The sequence below is a fragment of the Lactuca virosa genome, chromosome 9, assembly GCF_052849685.1.
Source record: "Lactuca virosa cultivar CGN04683 chromosome 9, Lactuca_virosa_CGN04683_v6, whole genome shotgun sequence".
Lineage (NCBI taxonomy): Eukaryota > Viridiplantae > Streptophyta > Magnoliopsida > Asterales > Asteraceae > Lactuca > Lactuca virosa.
Genome location: NC_136434.1, coordinates 93341364 through 93354061, shown reverse-complemented (window position 1 = coordinate 93354061; position 12698 = coordinate 93341364). Strand labels below are relative to the sequence as shown.

At 37.8% G+C, this 12698-nt stretch overlaps 1 protein-coding gene across 1 annotated transcript; it reads right to left on the bottom strand.

Annotated features, from left to right (window-relative positions):
- Positions 1-885: 885 nt before the first annotated feature.
- LOC145140550 (calcium-dependent protein kinase 13-like) lies at positions 886-3746 on the bottom strand. The gene is made up of 7 exons (XM_079074002.1): positions 2880-3746; positions 2305-2448; positions 2034-2186; positions 1845-1960; positions 1596-1763; positions 1297-1527; positions 886-1204 (listed from the first exon to the last, which is right to left on the bottom strand). The coding sequence occupies exons 1-7, from the start codon at positions 3505-3507 to the stop codon at positions 1052-1054; spliced, it is 1593 nt and encodes a 530-aa protein (XP_078930128.1). The 5' UTR covers positions 3508-3746; the 3' UTR covers positions 886-1051.
- Between the last annotated feature and the right edge of the window lie 8952 nt (positions 3747-12698).

Below are 12698 nucleotides of genomic sequence, written 5' to 3'. Positions count from 1 at the left end.
GAACTCGCGAAGCTTTGGGTTGCAGTTGTGGATTTAAATGTTTTAGGTACTTCTGAAGATCAGGGAAAGACAAAGGTATGATTGTACACTCTCGTCGGCATCTTCAGCATTTTATGAATTTGTGTTTTTTATATTTTGATTTGGATGATTGTATCTTGGAACATATGATTTTATCGACTTGGTTTTATGATGATGACTTTTTAACTTAATTAAAAATCAAGAATTTTATTGTGAAATTGGGACGTTATAGTTTTGATTTGGTCCCCAAAACAGTCCTTATGAAACTTTTTTTTGCATGAATGGTCCCTTTGGAGAAAACCTTACACACTAGTGGTCCTTGTGACTAACTTTATTAATAGATTTTGTTAAGTGTTTGCGAAATGATTAAAATATCTTTTTTTTCTTTATATTTACTTTAAGGAAAAATGACACATTAGCCCACCAATATATTTCGAACCCCCCAATTCAAACCTTCCATACCCCCAAACTACTACCAACAACAAAAGACCACAACAATTCAATGAACCCAAATCCAACCTTTTCAACAACCTTGAATGGGAAAGTAGGGTCCAACTAATTACATGGATTAGATGGGGTCCTCTACTAGAACTCATGCCAAAATATACTCAATCTCATCGAAACATATAGCTAAACGTTGGTTTATCACTTTAGAACCTATGAAATGTAAAAGAAATGTGTAGCATCATAGTACTTTCTATCAGCAAGACAGCTAGACTACCGTCTTGTTTTCAACCGTATAACAAAAAACCACCAACTTGAAAGTCTCCATCTGTATAAAAACCAAAACCATACAACCGGTTTTCCCAATTCGATTCAGATTTTTATTTTTCGGTAAGATTAGTTGGTGTGGAGGACAGTTAATGCTTAGTAAACAAACAAACCAATCAATACATACACCTACATCAAGTTCAAAACACTATTTCTTTAGCAAGAAAGAATCTATTAACCCACCCACAAAAGTTCTCCAAAACCATACACTAGTGTAACCATATGCTACCAACAAGATATAATTACAAAACAAATTCAATCCTTACTCTGTGTTCCCCAAATTCAGAGAACCATCTTTCATGAGCTTTACACTCAAGCTGTTAAATCGCCCCCTCGAATAATGTCGAGAAGCTTTTCTCCAATCCGTTCCTGTTTTCATCATCGCCGCAAACTCCTCGTAGCTGATTTTTCCATCCTACATCATTCAATTCATTTGAGTTACAATGACAGTGACAGACTGACAATGACAATGACAGTGACAGTAACAACAGTGACAGTGACAGTGACCTTATCTGTGTCAACTTCTTGGAAGATGTCATTTGCGATATTTGAACAGTCGTCGTCTCCGTCTTCCATTAAGGAAGCGCGAAGCTCGTCTGGCTCTATGAAGCCGTTACTGTCTTTGTCAAAATATGAGAAAGCCTTGTGAAGATGTTCGTCGTTTGCCATCTTTTTAATGTGGAGTGAAACAGCAGCAAATTCTCCATAATCCAAACTACCTTTTCCATTTGTATCTACCTGTTACCAACAAAAAACTTCCATTATATAAAGGCTAAATTGCAGCTTCAATAAGCAGTTAGACTTACAGCTTCAATAAGCAGTTGTACTTCTGACTCAGCAAGTTGTGTATTCAATTTTTGTAATCCGGTTTTTAATTCTTCAATTGTAATAATACCATCATCATCCGTATCAATCTTTTTAAATGTGTCCTTAATGTCTTCAAGTTCTTCATTGGAAAAGAAATCCGCAATAACCTAAACATCAAAGAAGATTACAAAGTAACAATTAACAAAGTAACTATTTTTGATAACAATTAACAAAGTAACAAAGCCTACCCTAAGAGCCTTTCTCTTGAATCGATTCATTAATGAGAACTGTTTTAGTCTTGACTTGACAACATCACCAAGTGGAACATTAGGAGCTTTTTTAGCATTTTGGAGCCAAGGATGGTCTGCAATGCAATTATTAAAATCTTACATTAAGTAAATGTATGGATTAAAGATTATGATCATAATTAAACATACCAAGTACTTGCATAGCTGTAAGGCGAAGTTTTGGATCTGGTTCTAACATTTGGCGTACAAGACTCTTGGCACCTTCTGAAACACTGGGCCATGGTTCACGTTTGAAATCAATTAGTCCACGAAGAATAGCCTGTGCAACACCTTGTTCAGATTCTGCAACAAATAGTCAAATAGCATCTTCCTATTAAAACTATAGCAATGTCATCCAAATACAAAAGATAGATTTGTCAAAGTATAAGGTCCTAATAAGAAAATATTTGAAAGTAACTACCTGCCCAGAATGGAGGAACACCACATAAAAGAATATAAAGAATGACTCCTGCACTCCATATATCAATCTCTGGTCCATAGCTACGCTTAAGTACCTCTGGAGCCATGTAATAAGGGCTTCCAACAATTTCAGAGAACTTCTCACCTATATTAATAAGTGATATCAACATGGTCAAAAATTAGCACAGCAAACAAATTAAGTGGATGAAAACTAATCTTCTTGTCTTCCAAATGCAACTAAAATTCACTGCAACTGAGACAGGGTTTAATTATATGATTATTTAGACGTGGAAGCTTCCGTTTTGAATTATCAGTTTAATAATGGCTGCAAGAAAACCCCCTATGGCTAAAACTGATTATATTACACTTGTTCTATAAATGAATTCTTTAAAGCATATCATAATCTCCCCAAAAATACCCTATTGTTAAAACTGAAGCAAGCAGTTACCGGTTATTATCTCATTTTGAATATCAAGATCACCTAATAATGGCTTTCAAAATGGACATACAAACACCCCCTTTGGCTAACAATAAGCTTTAACCCTCAGCTTCTGGAAAATCTTGAAGATAATTTACCTGGCTTAAAGAAGATAGATAGGCCGAAATCAATAGCTTTGAGAGGCGAGTTCTCCTTCTTGTTCGCAAACAAAAAATTCTCCGGTTTCAAGTCTCTATGAATCACTCCATGCTTATGACAAAGCTGCACAACTTCCACCATCGTCCTGGTAACAGCAGCAGCCGCACGCTCCGTATAATGCCCCCGAGCAACGATCCGATCAAAAAGTTCCCCGCCCTCACACAACTCCATCACCAAATGCACAGCATTCTCATCCTCACAAGCCTCTCTAAACGTCACAATACTCGAATTATCCGGCAAGTGCTTCATGATCGCTACTTCCCTCCTCACATCATCCACATCCACCGCCGTCCGTAGCTTCCTCTTCGAAATCGACTTGCAAGCAAGCAACTCCCTCGAACTCCGATCTATACACAGGTAAGTAACTCCGAATTCACCTCGCCCAAGTTCCCTATCCACCATATACTTTTCTTCAATATTTTCTTTAGATACATCAGTCAAGACATTGATCGGCGCCTTCTTCGCGTTCGCCTTGTCCTTCTTGTTGTTATGATCGTGTCCGGAGTAGTTAGATGACTTGACGTCCTCCCTGGCCACCGCCGCCGGAGATCTGCAACAGTTCCCCATCCTAAACTGAAATCAAGCTCAGGTTCTGAACAGGAAAAACCCTAACACAACCTAGGGTATCACATCATAATGGTAGTCAAAATCAAAAGGCTATCAACAGGTATGGATTGCAGAGGATAAAGTTGAAGTGAGTGTGTGAAAAGCAGGGTGATTTTGGTGTGTGTTTGTTGGTGCTCGAGAGAGAGAGAGGGTGGGGGTTCTTCTGCGCCTGTTGTCGGCTAAAATTAGAAAGTGGGGTCAGAAGCGGCACGGAGAATTTGAACAAAAATGAGGGAGAGTTATATTTAAATTCATTTATTAGATAAAATAAAGTAAATTTTCAAGTTTATTGAATATAAAAAATTACGAGTTATATCAATATAATGTATAGAAAAAAAACTATAAAAACAGTCTGTTTTTGTATTTTTTCTGAGATTTGATTTAAACCATAACTTTTTTGGATAGCTAGTCTTTATAACCATATTTGTAGGTGAAAAATATATCTTCACTAATTGAACAGACTATTATACAATTCTTCATTTTTTTAATATTTAATAAATATTAAAAATAAATGGATACATCTCTCTCTTTCTCTCTCTAGAACACATCTTGATATAAAGTGAAATTGATTACCAGTTGTATACATACAGAACACACACTCCCTTCTCGTAAATCCATTTTGCATCTCTCAATACCATCCACACCCACCATTCCAACTACCACCAAAAATCATCATCAGTTTGTTTTTTGGGTACCTTTTGGCTTTTAAGATCCAAACTTGGAGGAAAAGTCTGAAAATTAATGAATTCAAGTCGCAACCAAACGGATTTCAGAGACTCGATGATAGTTTTGCGATTGTGAAAACTTCATTTGATCCACAAAAATGTTCATAGAGTCGATGATGAAGATGATAATGGAGAAACAAATCATGGAACCGCAAACACAAATAAACCCACCTCCACAACACGGGTTTTCGTTTTTTTATCTTGTGTTCAATTCTCGAAGAAGCTATGTTTGGCGCTCCATTTTAGAAGAACCTATTTTGCATCGATTTTCGTGGTAACTGGTTTTGAAGAAACAATTTCCCCATCAGCACAAACCTCGATTCCCAAATTAACCCACCTCCAATCCATTTGATTCTGATGAAGAAATCGACAACAAATCAACCCTAAAACCTATTACAAAAAAAAATCTTCCAAGCCCACAATGTTGCCGTAAATATCGAGCAAAATCATGTTGCCACTTCTCCCTCCCTCTGGGTCAGCTCAGATCCGTCTGTGTTCTTGATATGGTTTTCATCGGAACCTCATTGTTTCAAAGGGAGAAAGAGACGAAAGAGGGTGGAGGAGATAAGAGACTGCGATTTTGGTGTTGTCGGAAATCCAAGTGTATAGGGGGTTCGTAGAGGGAGGGGTGACGGAGATGAATTGTGTAACAACGTGATTTTTCATCCAATTTTTTTAAAACGACATTTAATAGAATATTGCAAAGGAAATCTCTTTATTAGTTTATTTGAAAAAAAAAACTCACAAACCTTACTTATATATCAAAACAACCACTTTCAAAAGTTCCAAATTCATCAAAGCCATTACCAACACGTTTTTAAAACCAAAGTAGATAAAATCTCAACGACAAGTCAAAGTGGTATCATTAATAACAATAAACTAATGTAATTACCCCAAAAAGGTCCCCATCCTCTCCAACGCATCATATCATGTTACTTGTTCCAATGCAAGGAAAATAACAAGAAAAGAAACAAGTGTCAGCATAAGCTAAGTGAGTCAATCATAGTATAGTGTTATGAAAATGCACATATCCCAAATGGGTCAAACAAAACATGCACTCAACATCTCACATAGCATGACACTTAATACACCACATAACCATCACAATAAAGCTCGTTATATAATTCATCATTAGAGCCTTTTAGTTACTTTTCATTATTTATCTCTATAACTAATTTTAATAATACTTCCTATGATGGGTCTATATGTTCATCACTAACCCCAAGGCAAGTATCTCATTCACTACTAACGTGACCAGCACGACCCAATTCACTAAATGAGGCATGACTCTCACCCGTAATATTACTCATGGTTCGTTGTGTTTGCTACACCGACATTGCATATAGTACACACATTTTCGTTAAGGATTGGTACAAGCGGTGCCAATTCCACCATGGCATACCTACCAAATCACATGTGATGTTTGCGATGGCCCCACCGCATAGCCAACATCACTCTAGTCCACCCACCGCAAGGACCATGTCCCGAGTGATTGTCTAGAAAAACCACTCACCGTCTCTATTGGCTTAAGATCTTATCCTATATGTATCTTTCAACCCACTAGGTCATCAAATAATCTGGATAGGATACACACATATGTCTAGGTTGCTACCCTTCGCCCCACTAGTGTATTCCCCTTTTAATTAATTTATTATTAATTCATCTTTTAAAGAATTACACATTTGACCTCCCTAAGTAATCATGCATATTTATTAACATCTTTTACTAGCATGTCACTTCACAAGTTCTTCTTATGTAAACATGCAAAATATTAATGACAAGTTATACCACTTTACATCACATCCAATTTTCGTGAACATATCATCTTTATGGATATCACCTCACTAGCATGCTTTTTCCTAAATTGTCACAGAAAAATATTTCCAAGAAATCATGACATGCACACATCATATAAAATCAACACAAGGCATTCTTTCTATCATGGCCCAAACACACCTCTAACACCAAAAAGAATAAGAATTTAACGTATATGCATCCTAAATTCTCATACACATAAGGAATCATAATAACCAATAACATATCACACACCACACGACTACATGAAACCTAAACAACCTAGGTTCATTCCAATCTATCTAAGATATGGAATTCCCTAACAATGTACTTAAAATCCACAAAGATTAACTCGCCTTTGTAAAAAACACGTCCTTTTCACACTTCAAATCTTGTAGGAACCGAGGTATCATGATTTCATCTAGTATAACACAAATAAGTAGATTACTAGAAGTCGACAAGATCAAAAATAGCAATTATGTACCCCAAACATGCAAAGTAGTTACCAGGCCAAATTCTCAGATTTTGACCTGAAACAACAGCATGTTCAAGGCCACTTTTAGCACCACTAAAACTAGTAGAAATTACATTTTTCTTTCATATTCCCGTATCTTAGCCTTTTATCTTTTCAGGAAGTGCTTATTCAGGTCCATAATATTTTTCTAGAATTTTTTTATGAATTTTACAAAATCACATATCCATGCAGCTAATTTCTGACCAGTCAGTGAAAATAACGATTTTCACCTTGGTTAGAGAGAATATCATATCTTGTGGATAATCATGGACAAACTATACTCAAAATGTAAACTTTAAGAGTTTACGGATCCTAAATCCGACTCCCGATGATTTTTCTAGATTTTCTATAGTACATGGGCAGAATAAGCATTTTCCTACAATTCCCAGCTTTGAGTTTTAAGGTTTAAGTGACAACTTAACCCATTAATCCATAACCAAAAATTACTAAAGCTGAAAATTGAGTTCTTAACGATAAAAACATGTCAAAGAGTCAAAAGAACAATTTTAATCTCAAACCATGACTCAAAGTATATTGCTTTGAGGGAAAAACAAAATACATTGCTAAAAGAGAAAACACCATTAAGGGCTTGGGTTTCCTCCACCATTAAGCCACTTATAAAGTTCTTTAGGGATTGTTTTGAAGACCTTTTGGATGTCATAACATAAAAATACTCACTAGAATTGAGATAGAAATCAACATGAGTTTTAGCAACAACAAAGAAGATAATGATTCCAAAACTTTGAGCAATTCATGGACATGAACAATAACACTATTCAGGGTGTACATAACAAGATTTTGACAACAATAAACCATCAAAATACATCCAATAAAGCTTGAGTTTAACCATAAGAACATTCAAAGATTGTAAGGAGAAAGAAGATATGATCAATAACACCAAAAAGGAAGAAATTTAACACCACAACTCAACCAATTGTCAAACAATTGAAACCTAAACCTTGAGGAAGAAGGAATTTCAGAAAATTACCACTAGATTAATCCAATTTGGACCTAGTTTTAATCCACACAAAAAAATGTTCACCCTCTTCCTTGATTTCAAAACAACGTGTTGTTGCCCTCTCCTTTCCCACATTCGTTTTTTTCTTTCTCTTTGCTAATCGATGCCAACTACAACACTAAGAACAAGTCTCGATCGATTGAAGTCCCTTAAACGCACTGATCAAAGAAACGAACGCAAGCCTATTATTGCCCATTATCATGTCGTTAAGAGCATCAGGTTTTTTTTTGGTTTTTTAGTTAAGCCCCTCAATTGTCATGAGTAAATCCCAAACACTCTTAACCCTAATGATTTAACAAATTAGGTTTCTTTTAATGACACATTGGCCCCTCAATTCCTATTAAACCTTTTTATGACTAGAAATTATCTTAACTACCCCACATTAAACTTTTATGTATACATTAACACACTTTTATTTTATTTATTGAATTTATAAACATAAACACCAAAATCACCAAAGAAAAATTAGCATTCAATTAACGGAAACTAACCTTGTTAGAGGATGGAAATTTTGGGTCGTTACAATCCTCCCCTCCTTAAGAAGATTTTGTCCCGGAATTAGGAACCGGAATGAACATATGCGGGTAAGAGGCCCTCATTTCATCCTCAAGCTCCCAGGTCATATCTCTACCATGCTTATTCTTCAAAAGAATCTTCACAAGTTTCACCCTCTTCTTGCTCATCTGCTTGGTCTCACGCTCCAATATAGTTGTTGGTTCTTCAACCAAACACTTCGTTTCATCGACCCATAGCTCATCTGATGGTAGAATGTTGGGTTCCTCCATTAAGCACTTCCTCGAGTAGCATACATGAAATACATTGTTAATACCCTCCAGATCGGCTGGTAACTCCAATCTGTACACCTGATCATTTATTCGATCCATTATCATAAGTGGACAAATGTAACACAATACCAACCTGCCCCGTTTTCCGAACCGAATAATCCCCTTCCAAGGTGAGACTTTCAACATCACTTTCTCGCCCACCTTGAAAGTATTCGGTCGATGCTTCTTGTCTAAATACTTCTTTTGGCGTTCATGAGCCACTCGCAAACGTTCACGTGCTATATTCACTTTATCCTCAGTAATCTGCACAATCTTAGAACTCGCAAACTGATTTTCCCCTGGCTCCAACCAACACGTAGGAGTGTGACATTTGCTCCCATAAATCATCTCATATGGAGTCGTATCGATGCTAGCATGATAGGTGTTGTTGTATGTGAACTCTACCAAGGGTATGTAAGTATCCCAACAACCTCCATACTCAATAACACATGCACGTAACATATCCTCGATAGTCTGAATGGTTCTCTCGCTCTACCCTTCAGTCTGAGGGTGATAAGTTGTACTCAAATGCACCCTCGTACCCAACTCCTCCTGTAGATTCTCCCAAAACCTCGATACAAAACGGATGTCACAGACAGAAATGCTGGATAATGGTGCACCATGCCTCGTGACTCTCCTCGACATATATCTTTGCCAATTTCTCCAGCTTTTCAATTTCTTTGGTTTTCAAAAAATGCGCACTCTTCGTCAACATACCTACAATCACCTATATCGTATCATTTCCTCATGAGGTTTTAGGCAACTTTTTGACAAAATCCAACGTAACTTTGTCCCACTTCCACTCTGGAATCTCAGGTTGTTGTAACCAGTGTTGTAAAAATCGGCCTACTCGGCCGAGTACTCGGAATCGGCCCTCCACCGAGGTGAGTTTTGTGAACCCGGCAAAAAAACTCGGATTAAGTCAAACTCGATCAAAAACCGGTCAACCTCGGTCAATATCTCTCTAACTCGGACCTACTCGGTCCTACTCGGTCAAACTCGGTCAAACTTGGTCAAAGGGTCAAAATTGTCATAAAAAGAGAAAAAAAATCAAGAATTTCAAGATTAATATGTATAATACACTTAATGATTTATTATTTAACACACACATGTGATTATTACTATATATATATATATATATATATATATATATATATATATATAATTTTCGGTAATTATTCACGAATTGAGACAATTGTGTGTATTTCAGGTTTTATGTATTCACATGTATCTAATTTTGTTATATATTTCAATCAAATTATGATTTTAACTTATGATTTTGACATATAAAATTTTCTTAAAAACATTTCTACACGAATTACCGAATCTGAGTACTCCCCGAGTACTCGCTACTCGGTAGTCGGCCGAGCAGGTACCGAGTAGCGAGTTCTGCAACCTTGGTTGTAACGCATCATAAGGCTTCTGGTGGTCAACCTTGACTAAAGCACAAGTCATAAACTCAGCTACATATTTCACAACCTATCTCTTCATTCCTAGCCATCAATAATTTGCTTTCAGGTCTCGATACATATTTGTTGCTCCCAGATGTATCGAATACTTCGATTTATACGTGTCTCATGGCAATGTATCACACATACCACCCACCTTATGGACCCAGAGTCGGCCCCAAAAGGTCTTAAGTCCCCGATCATCATTTACCAATAAGGCCTGCTGCTTAACCATAACTTTTTCCTTCATATGGTCTTCTTTCAAACCCTCCTCTCGAGCAACTCGAATCTGCTAAAAAATGAATGGAACTATTACCACCCCCATAGATTTAAGGTGATAAGCCCTTTTAGGTTCCTTAAGACTTAGAGCATCAATCTCATAGTCAAAATCGGCTAATAACTCCACCCAACGCCGTTGTCTCACATTAAATTCTTTATGATTTTGGATGTGTTGCAGGCTCTTATGATAAGTATATAGCATACACTTCGTCTTGTACAAGTACCGACGCCATAACTTAAGCGCAAACACAATCGCCGCTAACTCCAATTCATTGACAGGGTAGTTCATTTCGGCACTCTTCAATTGCCGGAAAGCATAAGCAATCATATTCCCTCTCTATATCAACACACATCCCAATACCGAATATAATTCATCACTGTAAAACACAAAGTCCTCATTCCCCTCGGGTAGAGAAAGAATAGGAGCCTCACACAGAAGACCCTTCAAGGCCTGAAATTCCTTCTTATACTTATTGGTTCAGACAAATGGTTCCGCTTTCCTTGTCAATTTGGTCAGAGTACCTGCAGTCTTTGAGAAATTCTTGATGAACCTCTAATAATAACCTGCCAAACCCAAGAAACTCCAAATGTCAGTATGAGTCTTCAGTACCGGCCACTTCTTAACCGCTTCAATCTTTGTTGGGTCCAATTTGATCCCCTCTAACCCAACTATGTGTCCAAGGAACTGGACCTCCCTAAACCATAATTCACACTTCGAGAAATTCTCATATAGTTTCTATCTCCGAAGTGTATCTAGAAATTCTTGCAAGTGCCTCCGATGATCTTCGGTACTCCGAGAATACACGAGTATGTCGTCAATGAAAATAATGACAAAGTTATCCAAGAATGGATGGCACACACGATTCATCAAATCTGTAAAAACCGTTCGAGCGTTCGTCAATCCGAAGGGCATCAATAAGAAATCATAATGTCCATAGCATGTCCTAAATGTCGTCTTGGGTATATCCTGCTCACTGACCCGTACCTGATGATATCCTAATCGCAAATCAATCTTCAAAAAGTGACTAGCACCCTACAGTTTGTCGAAAAGATCATCAATCCTTGGGAGAGGATACTTATTATTCATAGTAACCATATTTAACTCTCGATAATTGATGCACGTCGTGATGGTACCATCTTTTTTCTTCACAAAGAGGATCAATGCTCCCCACAACAAGGAACTCGGTCGAATGAACCCATGCTCTAGAAGTTCCTGAAGTTATGACATCAGGTCCTTCATTTTCGAAGGATCCAACGGATAGGGTGCTTTGGCTATTGGATCCATACCCAGAACAAGATCTATCTGGAACTTTACCTGACGTGATGGTGGTAAACCCAACAACTCATCAGGGAAAACATCCTCATATTCCCTAACCACCTCCACATTTGAGAGGCTCGTAGTCATCTTGGGAGTCTCCGCCGCATGAGCCAAGAAAACCATACAACCCTTTGCGATACACTTTCGTGCCTTCATCACTGAGATAATGGGAAGAGGCCCTAAGGACTTCTCCCCACAAACATAGCTAGGATCCCCTCCAGAAATTAGAATACGAATGCGCTTGTCAAAAAAAGAACCTCGACCCGATTCGCAGACAACCAATCTATGCCTATGATAACGTCGAACGACTGGATCCGGATCGGAATCAAGGTCACATGAAAATGTGTCCAAACAAAACTATAGAAAACCCATCATACTTGTCCCGAACATGGACAAAATGCCATATCGCTACCTCAATATCTAGTACATAACCCAGAGAACTCCTGGGTAATAAAATTGAGCACAAAATTTATGAGACACAAAAGATAGACTAGCACCGGTATCAACTAACACTCTAACAGACATATCATTCACAGTAAAAAAGTTCTGATAATAACCTCATCGTCGCGTCTGGCCTCATCGGCGGTCATCTGAAAGGCTCGATCTTGCACTTTTGGTGCATCAGTCTTCTTTCCACTGTCACTAGCATTAACCTTTGGTTTCATACACTGACCACTCATATGACTTGTCTGCCTGCATTTATAGAAAATCAACTCATTCTTGCACTTCACCTGCTTGTGGCCCAACTTACCACATCACCTATAACTCATAGTACTATCACTGCATGGTCCATTGTGTGTATAGTAACACTTTGTGCATAAATTTGGCTTGTCGGTCTTCTTGCCCTAGTGACCCTTTTTCTTCTTCCTCGAGGATTCATACGAACCCTCCCACTTCCTCTTCTCCCCACCCTTTGCAATAGAATGCCCAAGTGTAGCCAAATCAACTTCAACCCTGAGAGCCTCGTCCATGGCAGACTCTAGAGTGTTGCGATACCTAATAGTTGCTCGATACTCAGCCGATAATCCCTCAGCATAATGATCCACCTGTTTTGCATCAGTAGGGAAATAACTCTTCGCAAACTGAAGCTTCTCGTAAAACATAGTATTGTACTTCACAATCGTCGTGTTCCCTTTCTCTAGTGATAGAAACCCACGCTCGATCTTGCAAATCTGTCTTGGAGTGTAAAAGCCCTCTTGTACCTTCCGTATAAAGATCTCCCAAGTCATGGC

Excerpts from the sequence above, each read along its gene's own strand:
- LOC145140550 (XM_079074002.1), bottom strand. The coding sequence starts at position 3,507 with ATGGGGAACTGTTGCAGATCTCCGGCGGCGGTGGCCAGGGAGGACGTC. Across the intron at positions 2,449-2,879 it reads ATCTATCTTCTTTAAGCCAG|GTGAGAAGTTCTCTGAAATT; the intron begins GTAAATTATCTT and ends TTATTAATATAG. Across the intron at positions 1,528-1,595 it reads TACAACTGCTTATTGAAGCT|GTAGATACAAATGGAAAAGG; the intron begins GTAAGTCTAACT and ends TGTTGGTAACAG.